This window comes from Notolepis coatsorum (genome assembly GCF_963971535.1).
Source record: "Notolepis coatsorum genome assembly, chromosome: 2".
NCBI lineage: Eukaryota > Metazoa > Chordata > Actinopteri > Aulopiformes > Paralepididae > Notolepis > Notolepis coatsorum.
In genome coordinates this window covers 126,884,202-126,900,607 of record NC_140166.1, presented here as the reverse complement: position 1 = coordinate 126,900,607, position 16,406 = coordinate 126,884,202, and the positions used below count along the sequence as shown (strand labels likewise).

The window sequence follows — 16,406 nt, the reverse complement described above, 5'->3', positions numbered from 1 at the left end:
AACACAAAGACGCTATGCTTGGATAAGCCTTGTGGACCCAACTCTTTAGATGAGGGAACGGGTACATACGCACACAATACGCGACCACTGATGGATCCGTAAGGCTTGGATAAGCCTTATGGACCCAACTCTGACCACTAATAAAAACGTAACTACACTAACGTTATAAGAGCTAACATTGCTACCTATATGGTGCTTATAAATACTTACTTACTTACTTACTTACTTACTTACTTACTTACTTACTTACTTACTTACTTACTTACTTACTTACTTACTTACTTACTTACTTACTTACTTACTTACTTACTCTCTCTCTCTCTCTCTCTCTCTCTCTCTCTCTCTCTCCTCAGATGAGATCATGCAGCAGGAGATCAGACCCTGTTGGCCGTCGACATCATTGAACAGCTCCATCGGCAGTTCGCCCTCCTTTCAGGTACGTAACAGCCTGCCCCACTCTCCCCTAATTCAGTTTTACAAACACTCATGTTGAGTCCTAAAACACATACAGCTAATACAAGGTTACACTTACAGTTACAGTTACAGTACTGTGCAATCAGACACAACAGTAACAAAACAATATCACAATGACTCAGTCCGAGTCCACAAGTTCAAACTTGACTATCCTCCGGACAAAAGAGCAAAACCATATCTGCTCCAGCCAAGCATCCTGTAGCGCCCCCAGAGGAGGAGGAACACTCACAATAAAGACTGTTACTGTAAACCCCACTCTCCCCTACTGAGTACTACTCAACAAAGCACACAGCAACACACTCTGCGGTCCCCTAATACAGTGGTTCCCAAAGTCGGGGTCGCGACCCAAAGGTGGGCCGCGAGCAGCCACGGGTGGGCCGCGAGACGATTAAAAAAAAAAAAAAAAATTTGTTTTATTTTAATTTTTTTTTTTTTTTTTTTTGTCAGGCCACTGAACTTAGAAGCAGGCCAGGACAGTGTTCTAGTTGTATTCTAAAATTCTATTCTATTGTATTCTAAAATGTGACTATATGGTTTTATATTAACTTAATAAATAAACAAAAACGAATCTACTTATTTCAACGAACATTTCAAACTAAATAACAGATTATGCACATAAAACGCTGAAAACAACCGAAGCAACAATAGTATTTTAATGAGGCTATTATTATTATCATTATTATTTTGCAACAAGTTAGCCCTCTCATAAATAGCACATATAAATGAATAACTAACTTGAACTAACTTAATAGGATTGAAGTGATATTTGGCTTAAAAAATCGGTCGCCTGGCAAAAAAAAAAAAAAAAAAAAACAGACGATGTGCATTGGGCCGCGGCTCTCTGATGCCTTATTTTCTGGGCCCCGGCCTGAAAAGTTTGGGAACCCCTGCCCTAATACAGTGGTTCTCAACTGGTCTAGCCTCGGGACCCAACATTTTCCTTAGTCATTAAGTCGCGACCCAAAATATTGAACCACTATGATTTATGTAAAAAAAAAAAAATTGCAGAAATACGCAATCTTTCAAAACATGAAATAAACACAAAATAGTGCAACAAAAGTGCAACTATTGCTAAATACCCAATGAAATAAAAGAATAATAAATAATATATGCTTCTTAGCAGATTTCTTAGCTTAACATAACAGACCTAAATTTGGGGGAACTAATGGGATAACTGGGGTTGCAACAAAAGTGCAACTAGGGCTAAAACCCAATGAAATAAAATAATAATAAATAATATGCTTCTTAGCAGATTTCTTAGCTTAACATAACAGACCTAAGTTTGGGGGAACTAATGGGATAACTGGGGTTGCAACAAAAGTGCAACTAGGGCTAAAAACCCAATGAAATTAAATAATAATAATAAATAATTATGCTTCTTAGCAGACTTATTTTTTATTTTTTTTAGCGTTTATCGCTTTTCTGGTCAAGCATGACCGACAGTTGTAGGGTGAAACGGGAGAGAGAGCAGGGGGAGACATTCGGCAAATGACGGCGAGTCCGGGAATCGAACTCGGAGTCAACCAGATCCGTGACGCGGCACGGAGTCCCGCGACGCAGCGCGGTAACATGGTGTGCTACTGGAGCACCCCCCTTAGCAGACTTCTTAGCTTAACATAACAGACCTAAGTTTGGGGGAACTAATGGGATAACTGGGATTGCAATAAAAGTGCAACTAGGGCTAAAAACCCAATGAAATAAAATAATAATAAATAATATGCTTCTTAGCAGATTTCTTAGCTTTACATAACAGACCTACGTTTGGGGGAACTAATGGGATAACTTTGCAACAAAAGTGCAACTAAGGGCTAAAAACACAATGAAATGAAATAAAATAATAATAAATAATATATCCTTCTTAGCAGACTTCTTAGCTTAACATGCAGGGAACGAATGGGATAACTGGGGATGATGTTTGCTCCTGACAAGAGTCTCAAAGTCTGGGGTGATGGTAGACAAAGCAACTCTGAGGTCATGCTCAATGTCCAATCTGTTCCTCCGCTTTGTCTACAGCTGGACCAGAGCTGAGAAGCCACTTTCACAAAGATAGGTAGTGAAATTAAAAAAAAAAAAAAAAAATTACTTTACTTTTCTTTTCTTTTTTTTTTTTTACACACACATCCGCGACCCACTCAAAATGGCCCCGCGACCCACTTTTGGGTCGCGACCCACCAGTTGAGAAACACTGCCCTAATACACCACATGCTACTGGTAAGTGGTAACATCAGGCACGTGCACACATAGAGCCTGTTATGGTTTGTAACCGACCCCAATCGCACAACACAAGACAGGTATGAGAGTAAGCCAAGAAACGGGCATTTATTGAATACAACAAAAAAGCGGCACTGTCCCTTTAAGGGAGAACACAAAAATACTGGAACAAGGAAAAAGGGCAATGTGCCTTTAAGAGGCGAGCAGGCTAAGGGGAAGGCTAAGGGAGAACACAAAATACTGGAAACAAGAATTAGGGAAAATTGGCACTGTGCCTTTAAGAGGCGAGCAGGCTAAGGGGCTAAGGCTAAAGGACAGGGCCAGGGCAAAGGACAGGGCAGGAACAAGGGCACTGGAGAGAGGAACAGGGACAGAGGCCCGGGGAGGCGGGCTGGAGACAGGGACAGAGAAAACAGGGTAAGGGCCCTGGACAGGGCGAGGGCCAGAGCTGCTTACAGGGATGGAGTAGGAGCGCGCAGGCTAGACGTCTGGAGGAGAGCGCGCCGGCTCGGAGAGACGCATCCTCCCGTAGAGAATTAGAGAGCGATGCGCGTCTGGAGTAGTAGCGCGCCGGCTAGAAGTCTGGAGTGGTGCGCGTCGGCTTGAAGAGCGCGCCGGCTTGGAGAGACGCATCCTCCCGTAGAGAATTAGAGAGCGATGCGCGTCTGGAGTAGTAGCGCGCCGGCTAGAAGTCTGGAGTGGTGCGCGTCGGCTTGAAGAGCGCGCCGGCTCGGAGAGCGCGCCGGCTCGGAGAGACGCATCTTCCCGTAGAGAATTAGAGAGCGATGCGCGTCTGGAGTGGTAGCACGTCTGGAGTAGTAGCGCGTCGGCAAGAAGAGCGCGCCGGCTCGGAGAGCGCGCCGGCTCGGAGAGACGCATCCTCCCGTAGAGAATTAGAGAGCGATGCGCGTCTGGAGTAGTAGCGCGTCGGCTAGAAGAGCGCGCCGGCTCGGAGAGCGCGCCGGCTCGGAGAGACGCATCCTCCCGTAGAGAATTAGAGAGCGATGCGCGTCTGGAGTGGTGCGCGTCTGCTGTAGGAGCGCGTCTGCGCGGGGTCTGGAGTGGAGCGCGTCTGCTGTAGGAGCGCGTCTGCTGTAGGGGCGCGTCTGCGTGGGGTCTGGAGTGGAGCGCGTCTGCTGTAGGAGCGCGTCTGCTGTAGGAGCGCGTCTGCGCGGGGTCTGGAGTGGAGCGCGTCTGCTGTAGGAGCGCGTCTGCTGTAGGAGCGCGTCTGCGCGGGGTCTGGAGTGGAGCGCGTCTGCTGTAGGAGCGCGTCTGCTGTAGGAGCGCGTCTGCTGTAGGAGCGCGTCTGCGCGGGGTCTGGAGTGGAGCGCGTCTGCTGTAGGAGCGCGTCTGCGCGGGGTCTGGAGTGGAGCGCGTCTGCTGTAGGAGCGCGTCTGCTGTAGGAGCGCGTCTGCTGTAGGAGCGCGTCTGCGCGGGGTCTGGAGTGGAGCGCGTCTGCTGTAGGAGCGCGTCTGCTGTAGGAGCGCGTCTGCGCGGGGTCTGGAGTGGAGCGCGTCTGCTGTAGGAGCGCGTCTGGCGCGGGGTCTGGAGTTGAGCGCGTCTGCTGTAGGAGTGCGTCTGGCGCGGGGTCTGGAGTGGAACACTGGAATACCTCCCGTAGAGAAATAGAGAGCGCAGGCTGTGTCCCACTCCAGGCAAACGGCGACAGGTGGCGAAGGCTTGCACCTCGTCTCACGCCGGAGATGAAACAGCATACAGAATACAGAAACAGATACAGATAGGGAATCTCCCGTAGGAGCTTACAGATAGAGAACGACCCGACGAGGACTGGGGGGGAGATCGAGGTATTTAAAGCCCACTGGGGCGCTAATTAGAACACACATCAGGTGAGTGATGGAAATTGATACTTGACTTAGAAGTGTGTGTTCGGCAAGGACCAATCAACACAGAATGAAAGGTAGTCCAAGGGTGTGGGCTGCTGAAGAGCAGACGAGAGTAAACGAATGCGAGGGTGGGGGCTGGAGAGGTGAGGAGACAGGGAATTAAAGGTCCAGGGAACAGGAATTAAAGGTCCAGGGAAGAGGCGAACCTCACAGTACTCACAGTACCTTAAAGGAACAGAGCGAGGCAGGGAATGCAATAAATAAACAACGACAACGCGAGGGTGGGGGCTGGTGAGGTGAGGAGACAGGGAATTAAAGGTCCAGGGAACAGGCGAACCTCACAGTACTCCCCCCTCCACGGGAGCCACCGGGCGACCCAAAAATACAGACAGAGGGGCAGGGGACATGACAAGGCAACAAACAAAAAATTGGGCCATGCTAGCGGGGAAGCTACACCAAAAGTGGGGCTAGCAGAGGGACAGGGTAGCTGCCAGGGCACTGCTAGCTACAGGGCCTATGCTAGCTGTACTGCTACATTAACATAGAGGCTGCGCTAGCTGCCGGAGCTAGGCAAGCAGACAGGGCTGGACCAGCATGAGAGAACAAGCTAGCTGGAAGGACAGTCCTAGCTGTGGGGAACTGACCTTGCTAGCTGAAAGGGCAGTCCTAGCAGCGGGGAAACTGACCTTGCTAGCTGAAGGGGCAGTCCTAGCAGTGGGGAAACTGACCTTGCTAGCTGAAAGGGCAGTCCTAGCAGTGGGGAAAACAGACCTTGCTAGCTGAAGGGGCAGTCCTAGCAGTGGGAGAAACTGACCTTGCTAGCTGAAGGGGCAGTCCTAGCAGTGGGGAAAACTGACCTTGCTAGCTGAAGGGGCAGTCCTAGCAGTGGGGAAACTGACCTTGCTAGCTGAAAGGGCAGTCCTAGCAGTGGGGAAACTGACCTTGCTAGCTGAAGGGGCAGTCCTAGCAGTGGGAGAAACTGACCTTGCTAGCTGAAGGGGCAGTCCTAGCAGTGGGGAAACTGACCTTGCTAGCTGGAGGGGCAGTCCTAGCAGTGGGAGAAAACTGACCTTGCTAGCTGAAGGGGCAGTCCTAGCAGTGGGGAAAACTGACCTTGCTAGCTGAAGGGGCAGTCCTAGCAGTGGGGAAAACTGACCTTGCTAGCTGAAAGGGCAGTCCTAGCAGCGGGGAAACTGACCTTGCTAGCTGAAGGGGCAGTCCTAGCAGTGGGAGAAACTGACCTTGCTAGCTGAAGGGGCAGTCCTAGCAGTGGGGAAAACTACACTAAAAGTGGAGGCCATGCAGAGGGACCGGGTTAGCTGCCTGGGCATGGCTAGCTACAGGGCCTATGCTAGCTGCAAGGGCTGCATTAACATAGAGGCTGTGCTAGCAGCCGGGGCTAAGCTAGCAGACTGGGGCCATGCCGGTAGTAGAGGCCTGGCAAGCTGCAGGGGAGCTAACAGGGAAGCTAACAGGGGAGTCAACAGGGGAACTAACAGGGGAACTAACAAAGAAGCCAACAGGGGAGACTAACAGGGAAGCTAACAGGGGAGCTAACAAGGCTAACAGGGGAGCTAACAGGGGAGACTAACAGGCTAACAGGGGAGCTAACAGGGAAGCCAACAGGGGAGTCAACAGGGGAACTAACAGGGGAAACTAAACAGGGAAGCTAACAGGGGAGCTAACAGGCTAACAGGGGAGCTAACAGGGAAGCTAACAGGGGAGCTAACAAAGGCTAACAGGGGAGCTAACAGGGAAGCTAACAGGCTAACAGGGGAGCCAACAAAGGACAAACTCAACATACACTGTCTGTGCTGGCTGGGGTCGTCGACTGGTCGGGTCGTACTGTTATGGTTTGTAACCGACCCCAATCGCACAACACAAGACAGGTATGAGAGTAAGCCAAGAAACGGGCATTTATTGAATACAACAAAAAAGCGGCACTGTCCCTTTAAGGGAGAACACAAAAATACTGGAACAAGGAAAAAGGGCAATGTGCCTTTAAGAGGCGAGCAGGCTAAGGGGAAGGCTAAGGGAGAACACAAAATACTGGAAACAAGAATTAGGGAAAATTGGCACTGTGCCTTTAAGAGGCGAGCAGGCTAAGGGGCTGAGGCTAAAGGACAGGGCCAGGGCAAAGGACAGGGCAGGAACAAGGGCACTGGAGAGGGGAACAGGGACAGAGGCCCGGGGAGGCGGGCTGGAGACAGGGACAGAGAAAACAGGGTAAGGCCTTGGACAGGGCGAGGGCCAGAGCTGCTTACAGGGATGGAGTAGGAGCGCGCAGGCTAGACGTCTGGAGGAGAGCGCGCCGGCTCGGAGAGACGCATCCTCCCGTAGAGAATTAGAGAGCGATGCGCGTCTGGAGTAGTAGCGCGCCGGCTAGAAGTCTGGAGTGGTGCGCGTCAGCTTGAAGAGCGCGCCGGCTCGGAGAGACGCATCCTCCCGTAGAGAATTAGAGAGCGATGCGCGTCTGGAGTAGTAGCGCGCCGGCTAGAAGTCTGGAGTGGTGCGCGTCGGCTTGAAGAGCGCGCCGGCTCGGAGAGCGCGCCGGCTCGGAGAGACGCATCCTCCCGTAGAGAATTAGAGAGCGATGCGCGTCTGGAGTGGTAGCACGTCTGGAGTAGTAGCGCGTCGGCTAGAAGAGCGCGCCGGCTCGGAGAGCGCGCCGGCTCGGAGAGACGCATCCTCCCGTAGAGAATTAGAGAGCGATGCGCGTCTGGAGTAGTAGCGCGTCGGCTAGAAGAGCGCGCCGGTTCGGAGAGCGCGCCGGCTCGGAGAGACGCATCCTCCCGTAGAGAATTAGAGAGCGATGCGCGTCTGGAGTAGTAGCGCGTCGGCTAGAAGAGCGCGCCGGCTCGGAGAGCGCGCCGGCTCGGAGAGACGCATCCTCCCGTAGAGAATTAGAGAGCGATGCGCGTCTGGAGTAGTAGCGCGTCGTCTAGAAGAGCGCGCCGGCTCGGAGAGCGCGCCGGCTCGGAGAGACGCATCCTCCCGTAGAGAATTAGAGAGCGATGCGCGTCTGGAGTGGTGCGCGTCTGCTGTAGGAGCGCGTCTGCGCGGGGTCTGGAGTGGAGCGCGTCTGCTGTAGGAGCACGTCTGCTGTAGGAGCGCGTCTGCTGTAGGAGCGCGTCTGCGCGGGGTCTGGAGTGGAGCGCGTCTGCTGTAGGAGCGCGTCTGCTGTAGGAGCGCGTCTGCGCGGGGTCTGGAGTGGAGCGCGTCTGCTGTAGGAGCGCGTCTGCTGTAGGAGCGCGTCAGCTGTAGGAGCGCGTCTGCGCGGGGTCTGGAGTAGAGCGCGTCTGCTGTAGGAGCGCGTCTGCTGTAGGAGCGCGTCTGCTGTAGGAGCGCGTCTGCGCGGGGTCTGGAGTGGAGCGCGTCTGCTGTAGGAGCGCGTCTGCTGTAGGAGCGCGTCTGCGCGGGGTCTGGAGTGGAGCGCGTCTGCTGTAGGAGCGCGTCTGGTGCGGGGTCTGGAGTTGAGCGCGTCTGCTGTAGGAGCGCGTCTGGCGCGGGGTCTGGAGTGGAACACTGGAATACCTCCCGTAGAGAAATAGAGAGCGCAGGCTGTGTCCCACTCCAGGCAAACGGCGACAGGTGGCGAAGGCTTGCACCTCGTCTCACGCCGGAGATGAAACAGCATACAGAATACAGAAACAGATACAGATAGGGAATCTCCCGTAGGAGCTTACAGATAGAGAACGACCCGACGAGGACTGGGGGGGAGATCGAGGTATTTAAAGCCCACTGGGGCGCTAATTAGAACACACATCAGGTGCGTGATGGAAATTGATACTTGACTTAGAAGTGTGTGTTCGGCAAGGACCAATCAACACAGAATGAAAGGTAGTCCAAGGGTGTGGGCTGCTGAAGAGCAGACGAGAGTAAACGAACGCGAGGGTGGGGGCTGGAGAGGTGAGGAGACAGGGAATTAAAGGTCCAGGGAACAGGAATTAAAGGTCCAGGGAAGAGGCGAACCTCACAGTACTCACAGTACCTTAAAGGAACGGAGCGAGGCAGGGAATGCAATAAATAAACAACGACAACGCGAGGGTGGGGGCTGGTGAGGTGAGGAGACAGGGAATTAAAGGTCCAGGGAACAGGCGAACCTCACAGAGCCCAAACGGTGCTCGAGCACCTGCCCTTTTGTGCCTCGTAAAAAAGTGCCCTTTTTATGCCAATTATTTTTTACTCATGAAGTCAAAACTATTTGAAGCACTTCTTAGTGCAATATCGGCTTTCCAACATCTGTGTGGCGCTGTGGCACATACAGTTGTTTATTGTTTATTTTATTATAGTTGAATGCTGGTATTACACTCACTGAGGGACACGAAGAAGTCAAGTCCGATGGGATTTGGGAATCTCATATACAAATCGGGATTGGAATAAAAAATGCATTTATATTAAACAATACAGAATATACAGCACTTCTTGGGGTCTGTAGGGTAAGCACTTATTCCCTCCCCCCTGAACATTTATGGAGATGTATGGGCCTTTTAAGTCAGTGATAAAAGTGTCTTTCAAGGATAAGTGAGCTCCTGCACTGATTATTATAGTTCAATATTCAATATTTGATCACCAAAACCCCCCCAAAAGCACAGGCCAAAGGCCCTTTTCAGCCTTTGAGCACCTGCCCCTCTAAAGTCCTGTGCACGTCCCTGGGTAACATACACCCCGCTCAACCCTAAATCTATCCATGAATGTTACAGTATGCACATGGCCATCTCATCAGACTGAGACCGTCTTGATGAAAAAAAACAGCTTCAATTATAGTAACGCGCCGCATTTTTTGGCAGCAACGGTAATGGCGTTATTAAGATTGGAAGAGTAATCCGTTAAGATTAATCGTTACTGGAAAAAGTAACGCCGTTATTTATAACGCCGTTATTCCCATCACTGGTTACAGTACAGCACTAATCCATCCATGAATGTCAACACATCGCACACTCCCCAAATCCATATATGGTAAGCCACCAACCACACTGCCTTCTGGTCCGTACACCACATGAAGATCAACCCCTGTTCATCCTCGTTCATAACATTTGTAGAACAATGGCGACAGGCAAATACAGTATGTAAAGTTGACCTGGCTTCCAACATGAGGCGTACAGTACATAGCAGCAGCAGCTCCATACCCACTACAACCTCATGCCGTGTTCCCTCACATGTTCCCTCACATGTTCCCTCACATGTTCCCTCACATGTTCCCTTACATGTTCCCTCACATGTTCCCTCACACTATGTTCCCTTACACTATGTTCCCTTATACTATGTTCCCTCACATGTTCCCTCACACTATGTTCCCTTACACTATGTTCCCTTACACTATGTTCCCTCACATGTTCCCTCACACTATGTTCCCTTACACTATGTTCCCTTACACTATGTTCCCTTACACTATGTTCCCTTACACTATGTTCCCTTACACTATGTTCCCTCACACTATGTTCCCTTACACTATGTTCCCTTACACTATGTTCCCTTACACTATGTTCCCTTACACTATGTTCCCTCACATGTTCCCTCACATGTTCCCTTACACTATGTTCCCTTACACTATGTTCCCTCACATGTTCCCTTACACTATGTTCCCTTACACTATGTTCCCTTACACTATGTTCCCTTACACTATGTTCCCTCACATGTTCCCTCACATGTTCCCTCACATGTTCCCTTACACTATGTTCCCTCACATGTTCCCTTACACTATGTTCCCTCACATGTTCCCTTACACTATGTTCCCTTACACTATGTTCCCTTACATGTTCCCTTACACTATGTTCCCTCACACTATGTTCCCTTACATGTTCCCTTACACTATGTTCCCTCACACTATGTTCCCTTACATGTTCCCTTACACTATGTTCCCTTACATGTTCCCTTACACTATGTTCCCTTACACTATGTTCCCTTACATGTTCCCTTACATGTTCCCTTACACTATGTTCCATTACACTATGTTCCCTCACATGTTCCCTTACACTATGTTCCCTTACACTATGTTCCCTTACATGTTCCCTTACACTATGTTCCCTCACATGTTCCCTTACACTATGTTCCCTTACATGTTCCCTTACACTATGTTCCCTTACACTATGTTCCCTCACATGTTCCCTTACACTATGTTCCCTTACACTATGTTCCCTCACATGTTCCCTTACACTATGTTCCCTTACACTATGTTCCCTCACATGTTCCCTTACACTATGTTCCCTCACATGTTCCCTTACACTATGTTCCCTTACACTATGTTCCCTTACACTATGTTCCCTTACACTATGTTCCCTCACATGTTCCCTCACACTATGTTCCCTTACACTATGTTCCCTTACACTATGTTCCCTTACATGTTCCCTTACACTATGTTCCCTTACATGTTCCCTTACACTATGTTCCCTTACACTATGTTCCCTTACACTATGTTCCCTCACATGTTCCCTCACATGTTCCCTTACACTATGTTCCCTCACATGTTCCCTTACACTATGTTCCCTCACATGTTCCCTTACACTATGTTCCCTTACACTATGTTCCCTTACACTATGTTCCCTCACATGTTCCCTCACATGTTCCCTTACACTATGTTCCCTTACATGTTCCCTTACACTATGTTCCCTTACACTATGTTCCCTTACATGTTCCCTTACACTATGTTCCCTTACACTATGTTCCCTCACATGTTCCCTCACATGTTCCCTTACACTATGTTCCCTTACACTATGTTCCCTCACATGTTCCCTCACATGTTCCCTTACACTATGTTCCCTTACACTATGTTCCCTCACATGTTCCCTCACATGTTAAAATGGCGCAACCCAGGTTAGTCGCCGTTGGTTCAGCTCAGCAACGATTGTGCAAATTTTTTGTTATTATGTTTGTTTTTACTACTTTTTTTATGAAAACATCACTGGCGGGGACGTCATACGACCGCCAGTCACTTATTGACCTCAACTCCGGACTCAAAGAGGAGTTTAGAGACACTTTATGCCTAGATTTGCCACCGGAGATCAGGCGCGACAACAAGGACAAAGGAGCCGGCAAGAAAAAGAAACACAGAGGGAAGAGAGGAGGAATCAGACTGAGGTTAAAAAGAGCTGCTTACCGCCCGGCAATTCCATCCATCTTTCTGGCGAATGCACGTTCGTTGGAGGGGAGGATGGACGATCTGAGAGCGAGGGTTCGATTCCAACGAGAAGTGAGAGACTGCAACATCTTATGTTTTACGGGAACATGGCTGAAACCAGCGACTCCGGATCACAGCGTCTCTCCCTCGGACTACTTCACCGTCTTCCGAGCGGATCGCACGGAAGCCTCCGGCAAGAGCGTCTGTCTCCTTACGAACAATGGCTGGACTAGCCCCAAGGAGGTACAGGTACTCTCCCGTTCATACTCCCCGGACATGGAACATCTCTCCATTCTATGTCGCCCTTTCCACCTTCCCCGTGAGTTTACTGCGGTTATCATGACTGCAGTATACATCCCTCCACAAGCAAACATTGTCAGGGCCCTGGCGGAATTGGCGGAGAATCTCAACAAGCACCAGATTAAACAGCCATGATTGTAGCTGGTGATTTCAACCAGGCAAATTTGAAGAAAGTGAGACAAAAAATGGACCGACCAATCAGAGGCCACGCTTCAGGACGCTCTCGAGGATGTCGACTGGAATATGTTTCAAGGAAGCACCAGTGAGGTCAGCGAGTTCGCGGACACCGTTGTGAGCTTCATTACAACACTGGCTGATAGTATTGTCCCCACTAAAAAGGTCCGGGTCTTCCCTAACCAGAAACCGTGGGTAGATAGTACTGTCAGAGCAGCTCTGAAATCCCGCACCACTGCCTACAACCTGGGCAGAGAGTCGGGAAACATGGAGGAGTACATGGCTACAGTCTATACTCTGCGCAAGGCTGTAAAACCTGCAAAACGGACATATGCTGATAAACTGGAGACACAAATGGCACAAAATGACACAAGAGGCTTATGGCGGGGACTGAGGACAATAACTGACTACAAAGTCAGCGCCCCCTCTATGGGGAGCGACGACGCCTCTCTCGCGGACAAAATCAACTCTTTCTACGCTCGGTTTGGTGTAGACAGTGGCGCCGCTAGCTCAACGGCTAGTGACGTCCCTGGCGCGCCGGCTGTTGTGGAGAGGGGGGGGGGGGCATCCGCGGGGGGGCGGGGACACTCTCATTGTCGGTACACAGTGTGAGAAGAGCATTTATGCAGGTGAACACCAGAAAAGCTGCTGGCCCAGATGGAATAACAGGACGCATACTTAAGTCCTGTGCCAACCAGCTAGCCCCTGTGTTCACCACCATATTTAATTAATCCCTGGCGGAGTCAGTGGTCCCTGCCTGCTTCAAGATGTCTACCATCATCCCTGTACCGAAGAAACCCTCCCCAACATGTCTCAATGACTACAGACCGGTGGCACTCACCTCTGTGGCCATGAAATGTTTCGAGAGGCTGGTCAAGGACCACATTTGTGCCTCCCTCCCCAGTGATATGGACCCTATGCAATTTGCATACAGGACAAACAGGTCCACTGACGATGCGGTCTCCCAAGTACTGCACAGCACCCTCTCTCACCTAGACCGCCAGAAGGGGGGCTATGTGAGACTGTTGTTCATTGACTACAGCTCAGCGTTCAACACCATAGTCCCCACCAGACTGGTGGACAAGCTGATCGAGCTGGGTCTCAGCTCCGCTCTGAGCGCCTGGGTACTGGACTTTCTGAGTGAAAGACCCCAGGCGGTCAGGGTGGGGGGTCAGACCTCCAACACCATCACCCTGAGCATCGGGTGCCCCCAGGGCTGTGTTCTGAGCCCCCTGCTGTACTCACTTTACACACACGACTGTGTGGCCAAGTTCAGCTCCAACTCCATAGTGAAGTTTGCGGACGACACAGTGGTGGTGGGGCTGATCTCGGACAACGACGAGAAAGCTTACCGGGAGGAGGTTGAGGTACTGGAAGGCTGGTGCCAGGACTACAGCCTGCTCCTGAACATTGGTAAAACCAAGGAGCTGATTGTGGATTTTAGGAGGAAACAGCAGGAGACACACACACCACTGAGGATAAACGGGGCTACCGTGGACAGGGTGAGCAGCTTTAAGTACCTGGGGGTCCACATCTCAGAGGATCTGACATGGTCAACACACATAGACACAGTCGTAAAAAAGGCGAAGCAGCGCCTCTACCACCTGAGACAGTTAAGGAAGTTCAGAGTATCTGGGAAGATACTCCAGTCCTTCTACTCCGGAGCTGTAGAGAGCATCTTGACTGGAAACATCACTGCCTGGTATGGCAACAGCACGGCACAGGACAAGAAGGCCCTACAGAGAGTGGTGCGCTCAGCCGAACGTACCACGGGTATTGCACTACCAACCCTAACAACAAGAGGTGCAAATCCAGAGCCTGCAGGATAATGAAAGACCCTCACCACCCTAACAACAGCCTGTTCCAGCTGCTGAGGTCAGGCAAACGCCTGCGAGCATCAGTAACGAGGACAGAGAGACTTAGGCTCAGCTTCTTCCCACAGGCCATCAGAGCCTTGAACACTGAACTCTCCACGCACAAGCACACATGAGCACACGCTCACACACTAGCAGTCACTTTAACATGAGCAGGCACACACTCATGCTGCACACGCTCACACTACGGACACTTTACAGAAGGAAAGATCACTTTAAGAATGTACAGATACCGATATGCCTACTTTGTTTACTTGTTATTGCACTATGTTGCTCTATTGGTTGGACTCTTACATTATATTATTACTTGTATTATGCACATCGTTGCAGGCGAGACCCCCCGCATTTCACTGTATACCTGTATGCCGTGACAAATAAAACTCTTGTATCTTGTATCTTGTATGTTCCCTTACACTATGTTCCCTCAGACCTATGTTGCCTTCTGCTGTTTGTCAGACAATCTTATGAGTCACTTTAGAACTGTGTTGAGGGAACAGTGATGTTCCCTCACGAGACTAACAGCTGTTACGACGATGACCCATAAACAACTCATCTGTGATGGAGACATTAGTGAAGGACATGTTCTGCTGACTGAGGACACTGGGTTCACGTGTCGGCTGTGTGTGTGTGTGCTGAGTGTGTGTGTGTGTGTGTGTGTGTGTGTGTGTGTGTGTGCTGAGTGTGTGTGTGTGTGTGTGTGTGTGCTGAGTGTGTGTGTGTGTTGAGTGTGTGTGTGTGTGTGTGTGTGTGTGTGTGTGTGTGCTGAGTGTGTGTGTGTGTGTGTGTGTGTGTGTGTGTGTGTGTGTGTTGAGTGTGTGTGTGTGTGTTGAGTGTGTGTGAGTGTGTGTAGAGACAGAAAGAGAGAAGTAGTGTGTCAGTGTCGTATTGTGTGTTTGTGTTGAGATGGAAGATGGAAAAGATGACTCCCGGATGACATCACTCACAAACCAAATGAATTCATACCGTTTACAGTGTTTGAGATACACAGTTCATGATAACTATAGAAATACATGAGAACTCTAGATATACATGAGAACATCAACTCAAAGTCATCATTGTATTTTTGGCGAAGTGCCCCTTTAAAAAAAGTGTTCTTTTGTGGCTGGGTGGCGCAGCGGACATTGCGCTCGTCACCAACGCAAGAGACACCGGTTTCGAATGCCGGCTGTCTGCGTTGCCTCCGGCTTGGGCCGGCCGTCATACTGACTCAATTGGCAGAGTCAGCGGGAGGGGAGTCGAAGGGTGGTAGTCTGGTCGTTGTGAACAGCGACTCCTACAGGTCGGTCAGGGCGCCTGCACAGCGAGGAAAGGAGATGGTGAGGGTAGTGTGAGCCTCCTACACGTTACAAATAATCCACAGTTGAGTCAGTATGTTCCTGCCCTCAGTATGTTCCTGCCCTCAGTATGTTCCTGCCCTCAGTATGTTCCTGCCCTCAGTATGTTCCTGCCCTCAGTATGTTCCTGCCCTCAGTATGTTCCTGCCCTCAGTATGTTCCTGCCCTCAGTATGTTCCTGCCCTCAGTATGGCTCTGCCCTCAGTATGTTCCTGCCCTCAGTATGTTCCTGCCCTCAGTATGTTCCTGCCCTCAGTATGTTCCTGCCCTCAGTATGTTCCTGCCCTCAGTATGTTCCTGCCCTCAGTATGTTCCTGCCCTCAGTATAAGGGCCTCTCAGCATGTTCCTGCCCTCAGTATGGCTCTGCCCTCAGTATGTTCCTGCCCTCAGTATGGCTCTGCCCTCAGTATGTTCCTGCCCTCAGTATGGCACTGCCCTCAGTATGTTCCTGCCCTCAGTATGTTCCTGCCCTCAGTATAAGGGCCTCTCAGCATGTTCCTGCCCTCAGGCTAATCTCTCCTGTGACAAAATGGCATCCAATGTAATAAAAAAAGTCAACCAACGAACTCGATTCTTGTACCGGATCTCCTCTCTGGTAAACAAGAATACCCTGAAGACTCTGGCAGGAGCACTCATTCAGGGGTACTACGACTATGCTTGCACCTCATGGTGCCAAAGCACCTCAAAGGCGCTAAAAACAAAATTACAAACATCTCAAAACAAACTGGTCAGACTACTGCTTGACCTTACTCCTAGAACCCACCTCACCCCTGCCCACTTTGACAACCTAGGATGGCTTAGAGTAGATGACAGAGTACAGCAACTTGCAATGGGCCTGGTCTACAAGATACACTACACGACCAAGGTACCCATGTACATGGCAAAATACTTCCCAAAGGTCAGTGAATACCACGATCACAACACCAGAGGGAGCTCCACAAATCATGTTAAACCCAGATTCGGCTCAAATAAGGGACTAAACACGTTTCGCAATTATGCCACATCAATGTGGAACGCCCTACCCAAAGCTGTAAAGGAATGTGGATCACTACCCACTTTCAAAACCTCTCTCAAGAG

At 50.4% G+C, this 16,406-nt stretch overlaps 1 protein-coding gene across 1 annotated transcript in view; it reads left to right on the top strand.

Annotated features, from left to right (window-relative positions):
* mcf2l2 (MCF.2 cell line derived transforming sequence-like 2) overlaps positions 1 to 16,406 on the top strand; it is a gene marked incomplete at its 5' end in the record, with an annotated part of 365,863 nt that overhangs the window by 82,836 nt on the left and 266,621 nt on the right. Inside the window, 2 exon segments of the mRNA XM_084308288.1 lie at positions 354 to 380; positions 383 to 436. Of these exon segments, the coding sequence (XP_084164414.1) occupies positions 354 to 380; positions 383 to 436 (81 nt within the window).